This window comes from Cupressus sempervirens, chromosome 6 (assembly GCF_028749045.1).
Source record: "Cupressus sempervirens isolate cs-2001-9-10 chromosome 6, ASM2874904v1, whole genome shotgun sequence".
Lineage (NCBI taxonomy): Eukaryota > Viridiplantae > Streptophyta > Pinopsida > Cupressales > Cupressaceae > Cupressus > Cupressus sempervirens.
The window spans coordinates 511,235,644-511,250,227 of NC_143123.1; the positions used below are offsets into that span (position 1 = coordinate 511,235,644).

Here is a 14,584-nt window from a genome sequence, read left to right on the forward strand (position 1 = left end):
TTTTAGTATGAAAGCTAAAATTCACTCAACAATTTTATTTTCATCCTGATCAGGGTTGGTTACTCAGCTTTGATACAAAACAAGTTTGGCAAAGATTCTCAAAAAGATTTGGTAGAGTTTCATGTTTCTTTTGTTAAAAAATATTAGTTTCAAACCCTAATGCAAATTTTAGTATGAAAGCTAAAATTCACTCAACAATTTTATTTTCATCCTGATCAGGGTTGGTTACTCAGTTTTGATACAAAACAAAATCTGGTGTGCAAGAAATTCTAATATGTTGAGAAGATAAACTAGAGGTTGAAAGAATCTTAATATACGGATTTTGGAAAAAGGTTACATTTTATTTTAGAAATTTAAACCCTTAGTTGGGTTTGCTTACACTAGGTAGAGGAACTATGAAGACGATACAAACAATTTTTAAATACAGCTGGTAAATAAAGGCACACAGTTGTAAAAGTAGTTTTGAAGAAACAGATCTATGTTAGTGAACTATCTCTTTATATTGGGATATAGGCATGCAAAGAATAGTGAGTTGCGTCTATGTATCTATGTAAGGAGTTGTATCTGATTGAGGTCATTGGATGTCATATTATTACAAAGTGTTGATAATCTTATGAATGCAGTTCTTAATGCATTTGTAAGGTTACCAACATTCCATATTGCTTTGTTTCTTTATGAGGTAGGGGTTGGTGTTCCTTGCAATTGGTGCTGCTAAAGGTATTGCAATGAGTTGGTGCTCTATGAACAAATAAAGATACAAGATTGGAGTGGTTTTTCTTCCCTATGACGAAACCAATTTGGTTTTGAGGGTTTCCCAGTCACCAAATACATGTGTCATGTGATGTTATGGTGTGTCTTGTTTATCTCTCTTTAATTCACTACAATTTTGCATTTGTCTTTAGTTTTACATATCTTGTGGCTGTATAATACTTTTATACATTTAAGCTCTTATTTCATTGAGATATTATTCTTCCATCTTGACACTGTCTACAAAACCAAAGTATCTGAATCTATTATTTGTTTTCGTAAAAGCATTGTTCCTCATATGAGAAGGTAGTTTTTTAGTCTATCTTGGTTGCTGCTGCAAACATCTGTCAAAAGGTCATTTTTCCTATCTTAAGTTTCATGTACAAAGTTTTGTAAAAGTCTTTTCACTCTGATTCACACCCAGAAGGCGAATCCACTTCTACTAAGCCCTTATGCTAACTCTTCATTTACTGTGGAATGCTGATATCTACAATTATATTAATTGTTAATTAAAATACATGGTAGCTTTCGATTCTTCTGAGCTTCAGATAACACTAGCTTCATCTCCAACTAATCATCATATTTCATTCTTGTGATACTTTTATCCAAGGCCAACAGAATTATATGAATCCATTTGGACATCATTTCATTTTCTCTACGGTGGTCAAGACCCTAAGTCAACTAGGGCAAAAATTGAAATCTATCATCCAAACTTGTTGGCGAGAAGAAATGTAACTGCAGTGAGGCTTTGTTTAAAATATATAACATGGAACAATATTGACCATCCATTGACTTGAACGAGTAAGGTTGACTATCCAGATTCTGTGCAAAGAATTGCCTGCAGAAATGAAGCAAATAACCAGTCATGAGCTAATATAATGTGCACTTTGAAAACTTGGTCCACAGGTTCAAACATGCCAAGCATCAGAAATGGTTAGTACTTCTTACCTGTTGTTTTTCCTCACGAAGTTGAATCCGACGTTCTTTCTTCTGGCGAAGGCATTCCCCACACCAACTAGAAAAATCACGATGGTGCTTCTTTAGCTCCCTGAATACAGCACTGCAAATTAGAAAAAAACTGTAGTCAGTGACGGATTTTTACACTGGTGAATAAGACGTGATTGTGAAAGAATCTTAGTGCTGTGAACATTCACAAAACAATAAAATTCAAATGTCTAACAATTTCAGCATTAAGAGAGGACCGATTCTTTACTTTGGGAGCTTAATGAAGATAAAATTCAGTGAATGAACAGTTACAATTACTAACAAGCTAAGTGATTTCAAGATTGTTTTCTTTCCTACAAGCATATTACTGATGTAATTCAGCAATATTACGTGGCCGCTGCCTACACTAACACAATTACAGAACAATCAGCTTAGTAGTTGTATCAGTTTCTACTGAATGAATTTCAAGATCACTGCTTTTAAAACCAACATGTTACTGGATGCACTTCAATAAAACATTAAAATTTGGACGGATCCTTTAAAATGACATCAAAAAACTAGTAAGTACCTTAAAGGAAAACAAATATGGTAAAATTACGTAAGATTTTTCTTATTTCCAGATATCTCCTATACAGTTTGGCCTCAAAGAATGAGATCCAAGGTACTCCATGGCCCCCTGCACACTTTTGTGCACATATGCACCACACCCACTCTGAAGCTTGAACCCCAGTCTTACCTGAGCTAGTGCTCATACTTCATCACCGGGCCACTATCTACAAGAGCACTGATTTATATGTATCTAATATCTTAACTAATACTACTTCTCAAGTTAGGAATGGAAATAGGAACATGAACATTCGACGAGAAGCTTTTCACCAAAAAAATTGATGTGATACAGCTTTAAACTTTTTTATGAAACCTCTACATGAATGCAGCACTGCTGTATATTTTCATGGATGTAATCATCCTCTTAACTAAAAATACTATAAACTGTACAAATTTTAAAAATGCCAATAGAATCCACTGGTAACAACTTTGGATACACCATCAGAAAGATGTGATTTGCTAGAAGCCTTTCAGAACAATAAAAAGCATTCAAAATGCCATCCTAATGCAAGCGACAAGTAATTTTCTGGAAGTAATGCATTTGCTACCAAGACTCAAATAGCCTACAGAACAGCTTGACAACTTAATATACGTTGACAAAGCATTTGATTAAATCAATGATAACAAAAACTCAAAAGGCGTGCATCCATTTAGAAGCATTGTATAGTAAAAATTCATAAGAATGAATATATGTATATATTAAATTTGTTAAAAACTAGAATATACATGCTTTTTGTAAATAATAATCAGGAGTTAATTAATTTAAAAACAACATAATGATAGAAGACTGCAAGGATATTTCTCCTCAACCGAATAGATAACAAATCTGAATAATTTACCATGATTGGTAATTTTTTGGTACAAAGACATCTCTCACTCTCAATATGTCAGATGGCCATCCAGCCTCACACCTAATATACTAGCCATCCACCCTCACTTCCAATATACCAATAAGAAGATGCTTTGAATCTTTCTAGCCATAAATATATGAAATCACGTTTATTAAAGTAGTCCTAATTTTTCCATACTAAACTGCATTAGGGCATGCACAAACCCTCGTGCCATGCAGTTCCAAGTTGGTAACATTGCACCACCACTCGCAAATGTTGCATCACTGCATATATCTCAGCTCAGCAGCTTTATAGGGGATTAACATTATCTAATGTTGCTCCATATTCTGAGGACAACTTGATTTGATCAACAAAAGTTAGCGCACCACTCTCAAAACAGCTTGAAAACTTAACATATGTTGACAAAGCAATTGATTAAATTAATTATAAAAAGAAACCAAAGATTTGTGTGTGCGCACACACACACATAATGAAAACTGGAATACTGCATATATTCTCTAAATCAAAACAAACAGAAGTCAATTAATTTAAAAGCAACATAATGATTGAATACTGCAAGGATATTTTCCCTCAACCGTATAGATACCAATCTTAATAATTTACCATTAGCGACTTTTTGGTACACAGACATCTACTCTCACATCCAATATGTCAGATAGGCATGCACCCTCAGTCCCAATATATTAATAAGAAGATGATTTCAATGGTGCTTATCAAAGCAGCCCTACTCAGTCAATAACAAACAGAAGTCAATTAATTTAAAAGCAACATAATGATTGAATACTGCAAGGATATTTTCCCTCAACCGTATAGATACCAATCTTAATAATTTACCATTAGCGACTTTTTGGTACACAGACATCTACTCTCACATCCAATATGTCAGATAGGCATGCACCCTCAGTCCCAATATATTAATAAGAAGATGATTTCAATGGTGCTTATCAAAGCAGCCCTACTCAGTCAATGATTTTGCATTCTAAACTGTAATAGGAGATTCATTCAACCTAGTCTGACATTGCTCCACATCATGCAACACTGTACCACCATACAAATGTTGAATCATTGTTATATATTTCTCAGATCAGAAGCTTTACACAAGGGGATTAGCACACACCATCTAATGCAGCTCCATATTCTGAGCACAACTTGATTGGATCATCAACTGTTGGAGCACCACACCCAACAACTTATGCATAGCTCACACACCACATATACATGCATGCATGCATTACATATAGATTATTACATAACTGTTATGTATTTGTATGTTCTCTCATTTATTGTTATCACTGTTTACCATAATCTAGATTAATGTATTTTTATGTATTTTCTAGCTAATATTATATATGTTTCCATTATAATTGTGTTTATTCATGTAGGAAAATAATAACATAGATCAATAATAACCTTTATGAAATTTAGAATCTTTCATTTATGGTTACACAATTTTGAGACAAACTATTTTAATTTTCCATTAAGAAAACATACACACTGAACATCTTATTTTAAACATAATACTCGGAACTATTTTATTCTATTCTCCCCACACCAAGATAGTAGAAAAATGAATAATGATCTTGGATTTCTTCTTAAGGTTGAGGAATGTGAGAAAGCTTCAGATGGTAGACCATTATCCTATGATAATAGCTATTGAATTTCCACTACATGGGATATCTTGAAGCCTAACAAACTAGCTCAAAATAAAATAAAACAATTGTTTGCGAGTTCAAAACCAAAAAATTGTTTAAGTTCAGACAATCTGATCATGATTATAAAGAACATGAGAAAGATGCTGATGTTTTACTCTCCTTTTGTTAGAGCTGCTTACAAAAATTTCATTAGTAAAGTGGTTGAGAGTGAAATGACCAAGGCACTAAACTCTATGTTTCTTCTCCAAAAATAATCAATTTCATTTGATAATCGACAAAGTACCTATGACCAAGGTGTGGTCTACTAAGGTTTTTAAGTTTTTATTGAAACAACACCCTGAAAGGTATTCCCTTGATTATTGGAAATGTATTTTTCCTTTGATTACCATCAGGGATGAACCGACACCTTTAGAAGAGGAGAAAGAACCTTCAGCTCAACTTGTTTGAAGATCTACAAAGGCATAGACAACCACCTGAAAGGTATTCCCTTGATTATTTGAGATGTATTTTTTCTTTGCATACCATCAGTGCTAGACATCTTTGTAATCACTGCAAGGAACCTTCATTGACCCACTCATTCATCTGATATTCTAGCAACATATGCAACCAAAGAGAGCTTCCAGTCATTGTAGGGTCAGACTGGAAGAAGGTAAACATTGCAGAATATTTGAGAGACTTTGGGGGTTCTGATTGAATACATGGGCCATAATCCTTCCTTAATTTGATTAGTAAGGTGTTTGAATATATTCTTTTTGTACCTTTTTGTCTTTTCTTTATAATCAGCGTACAATGTCTATTATTATGTTTAGATAATAACAATTATCCAACTAATGTATTAATTTTGGGTATTAGTATTTCTTGGCATTAGGCAGTTATAGGCATCAAGTAAGTATTGATTAATGGTTGTGTTCTTGGCTATCATCAGGTTCTTTAAATAGCTTTTGTATCATCAAGAAAAGTAGAATGATCTAGTTGGATCGACTTTCATCCTTGTTTACCGTACAAGGTAAACGGTTTATTAATGCATTCAGACAATAGACAAGAACATGTAACACAGAAGTATTCCTTTTCTTATTCGCATGTATACAGAAGATACTACAATATTCGATATGATTAATTACAATGATGATTACAATTTTCATTCTGATCCAAAGTCCATTCTGGATGGTGTACATATACCTTCCCGAAGGGATGACTCAACCGTCACATGCCCGTTCGGATACAATTCTACCCGTCGGCTACAATATAGATTTTCCCGATAACATCATCCCCCCCAAAAGAAAAGTCGTCTCCGGACAACAATTAACAAAATGGAATATATTAATTAACTAACTATAGATCTGTTTCCATCACACCACTTTCACATTCGTCCCGTGCTTGCACGAAACTGGTCTCCAAAAACACGTTGCATCTGTAGCCTCTGCTAACACAATACTGTCACCTTAGCGAATTTGACCTTGATAGCCACCTATGCCACCTTCTCTACTTCCAACCCCTGGGTAGGTTGAGCCAAGTGTCGCTCTACTGTCTCCAACTAGATGATTAACTCCTCTCGAGCTCTCTATGCATGCTCTAAGACAACCTCTTGTCCAACACCTACTCTGAGTGTCTCAAAGCGTAGCACCCCTCTCGAAAGGCTTGCTCCAGTGCTCTCTCCACCTCTGGCACACAAACACTATATGCCTATAGCAACTCCAAGTCTCATCAATTGGTCACACTTCCCACAACTAATAACTGCACTAACTGGGGGTCTAAGGGGCATCGCACTCTCGAACGCACACAAAAGTCCATGGATGTAATGGCCCCACTTTCCGCTTAGGTTCGAAAGTTGTAACCTACAACCATTTGTCAGTAAAATATCGAAAATTGTATTAAAAACATATTAGCAATATTAGATTTAAATAAATACTAATCTAAATACTACCCAAGCTACCCTTCCTAATCCTTCGGGAGAGATCCTTTCTCCAATCACCTAACCCTCTCATGAGAACTACATCTCAATTAGGAATTGTCATGGAAAGAGTTTCTCCCTTAGGCCTCTTTGGGATTTATGATAACACTACTTGATAGAGATCCCACCTCTACCAAGTCTCTGACATATGCATATGTTTGACCACTACAATATATATTGCCTCTAATGGATCCTCTAAGATCCCTCTCTAGATTCCTATTTGGAAATCTGACATTCGACTTAGAATGCCCTCTAGACCTTGAGTTCTCCTTTAGAGAAACTCGACATTCTAAATGAATGCCCTCTACCAAGGATTTGCTTGGTTTCTATGAGAGTCATAAATTTCTCCTCTTACGTATTTGATTATTACAAAATTCTCTTCTTTAATATTGAGTTCACCTACCTTATAGTCACAATTTTATGCTCTTTAAGCTATTTAGTTCTCTGTCCACTATTTCTTCTCAATCTCTTATTTTCTTTGGTTTTATCACTAAGGTTATCTTTGATACATCTATTATATCCCTTATTGATTTCCTTTATCAATTTACTAAATGATCTCTAGTATGTTCGCAACTCTGAAGTTGGTATGAAGTGGACATTTGATTACTTATTGTTGCCTGCATTCAACTCTTTCTGACTTCAACATTCACATTGATATCCCTTATTGTTCCTTACCCCCAATTGTCATTCCATTCACAATGCCAGTGATCTTGTAAGCAGCAAAACCAGTGATCTATTCTATTTATTCACTTGTTTGTGACTACTCACTATTGTACGTTGTACTTCTGTTATGACTACTTGGCTACATTTCTGATTGTCCACATGTATATTCATTCCTTCGATTCAATATGTGCTTGTGTATATGCCTGCAATACTTAATGACAGTATGGACTCCCTACGTAGAACTTAGTCTTACTTGTGATTGCCAGATACGAATTTGATTCAATTATTTATCAAATTGTCTCCTTCTCTATGTATTGCTTTGATCGGTTCCCTCTACTTCCAAATGTAGTATTTGTCTTTGCATTGTGAATGAAACAATGACTTGGAGTGTTCATTGGTCTCTGTATCTATGCTTTCGATATCCGCCTTGACCTTTATGAGTTCTTCCGTTCTTGAATACCTTTATTCACATGCTCAGTATATACGCTTTTATCACACTAAGTTGGATGTCTAACATTTTCGGCTGGTGTTTTTTTGATTCATAATCCAATACTTTGCCCTTGGTAATATATCAGGTGCTCCCACGGCTACCTGGTAACTATTCCTTTGTTTACATATGATATCCTCTCTTAATTCCCTTATGATGATAGCGATTTTTGGTGGTTCAATATCTTAGACGGCTCTGCATTAACAATATTTTATTCTTTATTTCGATGCCTTCCATTCTCAATATTCCATATATTATCAGAATCTATTCGAAGTAATAATATTGGTTTTATTCAAGGTTGCATGGGTACTCGTACCCACGTACCCAAGTACCGGGTACATGTATCCCACGTACCGAGTACTCGGTGGAGAGCATCATAGCTAAGGACCTTGATTAAGATTCTGATTTTTTTTTTTGGTTTTTTGTTTTTGTATTAGCTTGTTGTTTATCAAACTTAATTCAATACCAAATCAGTTTGAAACTTTGATACTCATTAACAATAAACTTTATCACTGTTCAAGTTAAAAGTTTATCATTTGCAATATGTCATTGTCATATGGTTTAGGATCTTCTTGTTCATGTTTAAAGTCTGCCTTCTTTGTTATGCATCTAAGCATTTATCATGTATTATTATTTCAAACATATAGCAAATCTGAAACTGAAAACAGTACATTACATTTGCAAACTTTATCACTGTTCTTGTTTTGAAAAACCATCGTCATGACTCATAAAATCAGATTTTTTATAAATATAAAAGTGTAATTTTTAAGTTTGACATACCCAAGTACCTCCATCCCCAATTATGAAAAATACTTTAAACATTCAGCAATAGCATATATATATATATTTGACTTATGGCTTATATTTTCAAATTTCTTGTTTTGAATGCTCAATGTCATGACTCATGACAGATATTTTGATTTTTATATTTTCTATAAAATATTAATTATATAGAAAAAATTAGGCTTACACACGTACCCCCGTCCGCTATTTTGAAAAATATGCGTACCCGTACCCGCTCCCGTACCCGTTCCCGTTCCCGTACCCACGTACCCATGCAACCTTGGTTTTATTCTATTCTTCATGGATGTCTTATGCCAACATGTATTATTTGATATGTCCCCTCCCCACTCTCATATGTTTCAATTTATATATTGTGAATTGATCATTGGGTCCCAAGAGACGGGTCCTATTGAATAGTTGCATCTCCTTGTAGAAGTGATCCATCTCTAATTAGTATTAACTTATTAATATTCTAATATTTTTCTAATTAATTTATTATTTCTTGAATTATAGTTTACTTATATTGATTACATTCTTAAGCACTAAATCTAAATCATCACTTACTATCTTTTTTTATATATATTCATGAATATTGATAAAGACTTTTTTTTGTTATTCAATGCTAGCAATTAATATCTTTATGATATTCATCTTATATTCAATATTGTTGTTTATTATTTATTTGTAATATTTGACAAATATCATTTACTAAAAAGGATTCATTATATGCAAATATAGAATTATGACAATGGAACACACCATTTTTGTGATTTTTTTCCAATCCCACACTCTTTCTGCCAACTGCTTATGTTTTCTTCATTACCTGTTTATAAATGTCCCTTCGATACCATACGTTTTCCATTCTCAATTGTTTTGATCTGTCGTCATTTCTTTTTTGTTTTTTAGAATCTCCTATCACCCTTCTTCTGTGTTTACCAGTGTGCTGCTATCTCCTTCCCTTCAAGAGAGTCTATATGGTGATCTCAAATTTTTGTATTATGTTACAACCTTGTTGCCAATACTGTACGATGTACGGCTACACAATGTTTTGCCTTTCCAAGTAGTACGTACGGTCACCACAAAGTATGCTAATCAAGGCTGTACGGCAATGTTTGTCTTTTATAGTTGGTCGTGCTGTGCTTTTCTTAGGTCGTACGGACTTCCGTACAGCAATTGTGTTACTCTCTTATGTTGTACAGTCATACAGTATGCTTCCTGTCATCTCTTCTCTTGTCGTGCGGTGTCTTAGCTTGATTTGTACTCCTCTACCTGGCCGTACGGTCTACTAATTCCCCCTTCACGCTCCTTAAACCTCAATTCAATTGTTCGTATGGCAGTACGGTCTGTCTGAGTCACTACTTTTTGCTTTGTATAGGACTGTATAGTGTTTTTCTCATTTACAACAATTCTCTTTTATGTCCGTATGGTCCTACGCTTGGCTTCTGTACTATAGGCCATACAACCTACCGTATGGTTACTCCCTTTCCTGCTACCGTGCGGTGATTCTTGTTCCTGTTTCTCTTTTCGCTGTTGCAATACGGCTTTTACCAATGGCTGCCAATGTTCCCTCCTAGTCACTTCCGTACGGACTGTACGGTATGACTTTTTGTTGTTCGTTCGTGCTCCGTACGATGCCTCCTTCCTCCCATTGCGTCCGTACAGCCGTATGTGTCTTCCAAATATTCACTGTTCAAATTACTCTCTGTTCTCCCACGAATTTCTACTGTTTCTCCAATTGAATGTTATCTTTCTCTGTTCAACAACATTTATTATAGTCTCTTTTTTCCTGATGGCCGTACAGTAGATACCATATAGTGGTGGCTTTCTTGGTTTCCTTGTACAGTACGGATATTATTCTTTTGATTAATGTTCACCCATTTCCTGACTATCCATATTTCCCTATTACGCCTATCAGCTTTAAAAATAAGAGATTTCATTTTACGCTTATTTTACATATACACATTAATATTCATTATTTATTCTCAATTGTTCGTCCACAAAGGTGTGTTATTTCTTTCATGATAGACTTTCAGCTTCAACCCATTCACTACATTGGTTACTTTCTTCCTGTCGAGCATCCATAATTTTATTGCTCTGTTATTGCCCACTTCATGAATTTTGTATGGCTTGACCCACCTTATTTTGGATTTGTCTAGTCTGATCTCGTTGCACCCATTATACTTCAACACCAGTTGTCCCAATTGAAATCTGTTCAACTTCAAGTGCTTGTCGTGCCATGTCTTATGCATGTTCTGTGTAACCTTTGTGGCCCATCCCGCCTGCAATTGTCGTTCATTAAGTTTATCTAAATTATACCATCTCTCCCTCAAACATTCCCTATCTCCAAGCTTGTTTTCGATCGCAATCCTTGAACTTGGTACCATAAATTCTGTTGGCTGTCACTTGTCATCAATAACTATATTCTTGGTTCTAGAACCTTCACTCCATACCGCTGAAGTTTTTATTAAGTCCTTCCTCTTTGTTTCCTATGCAAACTGTACGATATGTTTTCTTTGCTGCCGGCACCTTTCTACTAAATCCGTGGTGCGGTGTACCATTTCCTTTCAGAGCAGTCCGTTCACTATGAATCGTACGGTGGAATCTTTTCTTTTTCTGGGTTCATACAGTATGTTCTTCCTCTTATATTGGTCATACGGTATGTTCTTTTCTTTAGCTTCAGCTGTAACGGCCTTGCCTTCTTTCGCTTCTCTGTATTCTTTCAAACATTCATTTTCCTCTCCTTTCTTACCTTCGTCGACCTTTAACATGTTGCAACTCAGGAAGAGCTCATAATCCTCCATCTACCAGTGGAATAGACTGTTTACCGAATCCAAATCATCGTCCTTTGATCCACTTTCCAACCATAGGACTCCTTCCTCATCAATTCCATTTGCTTCTTAACCTTCGTCCTCTCTTTCTGAATCGAACGATCCAACTTCTTCACCCAACATATGTGTGTGTAAATCAATAATAAATCTTCATCCTCTACTCTCCATTGATAGTGTATTCTTCTTTCAATCATGTTTAACCTTTTCTTGTACGAGTCATCTTTGTCCAAGAATGGCATCATATCCCCTTCTTTTTAGCGGGATGACTACAAAGTCCAGCAGGAATGGCTGTGTTCCAATAGTTACTGGTTGTGCCATCAAGATCCCTAGAGGCTTAATGCCATGTTGGTCTGCAATTAGCAATTGGAACTTGAGTGGCCACAACGTCGGCTGTCCCAACTTATTTTATGTATCTTTTGGTAAGACATTTACCCCTAAACCTCTGTCCACAATTGTGTCTGAGAGGATCATTCCCAATATACCCATTTCTACGACCGTCAGATGCCTTCCTGATGTGAGGGCTAGCAGCATTGAGTCTGCTGTGCTTGTTCCGCTTTCCTTCTCCTTCCTAGGTTCTTCTAGTAGTTTAGTAGCTGGAGCCATGTTTGTGTCATTCGTAGTTGGAGCATTGTGAGGATCAGATCATTTAATTTTACTGGTACTTCAGTTTGTAATATCCGCCTTATGATGTTCTGTTCTGTGCAGTTCCTCATTGAAGTACCCGCAGTGTTCCCCTTCTCCGTTTGTGATTTCTCCGTCTACATCCCTTTTTCAATTTTTGCCTGTGCTTCTTCCAGTCTCTTCTTTTCTTCCGTTGGGTCTAGGTACAACTTTGCCTATTTACGTGTAATTGCCAGGACTTCCTCTTTGTCTGCTCCTAATTCGATGCTGATCAAATTCACTCCTGATTTCGATTTTGATTTCAGGCACTTGGCATCTTCATAGTCTCCAGGACCACACCATTTGCATAACAAATGCGATGTGTTCGTTGTATAGTTTTGTGCAAAGTGACCCCACAAGTTGCATGCCCGACATTGAACCATCGGTCAGCCATTCGCATAATACTAAATCCAACTGCAACCCCCCTTATTATTGTTATTATTGTTGTTGTTGGTGTTGTTGTTTTGTCCCCTTCTAATGTTTCTATACCCACCTGAGGTGGCACCGTCATTGTTTTTGTTTCCATTCTCTCCTTGTGGATGCTTCCTGTGTCAAGAGCACTTGTTGATGCCCTCTTGTTTTCATATTGAACGGGCATTCCTTTGTGGAATGTTCCACAATTTGGCAGATATCACAGAATTGATTCTTTGGACAGGATCCCTTAGTGTGACCTTTTGTCGTGCATTTTGTGCACCATAGCTCATTTTCTTTGGTTTGACTATTCCCTTTCTGCATATTCTTAAACTCTTTCATCATCCTGATCATATCCTTCTGGAGGGCTTGGACCTTCTTACTACCCTTTTCATCACTACTGCTATCCTCATAAGAGGATTCATTTGAGTCGGATGATCTGCTTTTCTTCTTCTTTTTCTTTGTTTTCCGTTCACTCTCTAAGCCCATTGCTTAATTGTACACTTTAGTGCACAGCGATGGCGGCACAATCTTCATTTTCCTTCTTAACTCCGGGTGTAGTCCCTCTATTAACCATCTCTTTTTCAGATCGTCTATTAGCTTACTTTCCATTTTATTTACTAATTCTTTTAGTTTTCTAGCATATACACGGACTATTTCATTTCTTCCTTGTTTTGTGCTGTAAATTTATGCTACTATCTCGTTGTTGACTCGTAGTAGTTGAAACTCTATAATAAATTCCTTCTTTATGTTTTCCCACGCAGTTAACTTTGCTGGATCAGTGTCCAAAAACCAATCGATTGCTACACTTCGTAAGGTGGCTAGAAATTGCCTTGCCCATTCGTCATGGTCGTTTTCTCCATTTGCTGTCCAAATCGTTTCGAAATTTTTGCAGTGTCTAATTGGGTCAGCTGTGCCATCCTCGTTGAACTTTGGTAACTTTTCCATTGGACCGGCCATCGATACCCTTTCTTTCTTTTGTTGTGCACTACTATTGGTACTCGCGTTGTTCTGTACTTCTGTACCGCTCTGAACACCCGTGTTATGGACACCTACATTCTCAAGTGGCGTGAAGGCTTCCTCAAGGACTTGGTTGTTTCGACCAAAATATTTTTGCTAATCAAGTGTATCAAGGATGAAGAGTTCACCCCATGCTTGTGTTTCTTCGACACTCTGAGCTGTATTGGTCCTTTCCCTTCCGTCCGGATTCCCCCTTGGCATAAACCAGTTTGCCAATTCTTCCTTTGTTCTCTCAATCACCCTTCGCCTTTCTTGAGCTTCCTCTATCAAGCTCTCCTTTGATCGACTTGGCGACTGCACTCCGTTCGTCAGTGCTCCCGTGGTACCGTGGTCATCTCCTGTGCCACCACTGTTGTACCCTTCAGCGAGTTGTTGGAGTTTATGCCTCCGATCGCTTTACTGTGTGCAGTTTAATACTTCCTTTGCCACATTTATGCTGTCATCTTCTGGATTCTTATTTCTATCTTTATTCAATGTGTTCGGCATTCATAGCACCCAGTCCTTATAAGCAATGGCGCCAAATGTTTACCGTACAGGGTAAACGGTTTATTAATGCATTCAGACAATAGACAAGAACATGAAACATAGAAGTATTCCTTTTATTATTCGCATGTATACAAAAGATATTACAATATTCAATATGATTGATTACAATGATGATTACGATTTTCATTCTGATCCAAAGTCCATTGCAAACGGTGTACATATACCTTCCCGAAAGGGCGACTCAACCGTCACGCGCCTGTTTGGATACAATTCTACCCATCGGCTACAATATAGATTTTCTCAACAACAATCCTTGGTTAACCATCTCTGGTCTTCTCCTGAAATAATTCATGTGCAAACAAAGGTATATTTACTTGTATTATATGCACTGTCACCTCTATTATTAATTCATGTATTTATCTAAGTTACCGATTCGGGTTTAGGGATGGATTCGGGTTCGAGTTCGGGTTCGTGGGTTTGGGCACAAAAAAAAA

General features: G+C 36.5%; 1 protein-coding gene across 2 annotated transcripts in view; it reads right to left on the reverse strand.

Moving 5' to 3' along the window:
- Positions 1–992: 992 nt before the first annotated feature.
- Positions 993–14,584, reverse strand: part of LOC149553267 (2-oxoglutarate and iron-dependent oxygenase domain-containing protein CP2-like) — a 252,525-nt gene continuing 238,933 nt past the window's right edge. The window contains exons 6-7 of one of the 2 annotated variants that reach the window (XM_089788736.1): positions 1,696–1,807; positions 993–1,585 (exon numbers count right to left, since the gene is read on the reverse strand). In XM_089788736.1, coding sequence (XP_089644862.1) covers positions 1,559–1,585; positions 1,696–1,807 — 139 coding nt within the window. In that variant the 3' untranslated portion in view covers positions 993–1,558. The remainder of the gene's footprint in view (positions 1,586–1,695; positions 1,808–14,584) is intronic. The other variant, XM_089788737.1, reaches the window with a different exon arrangement.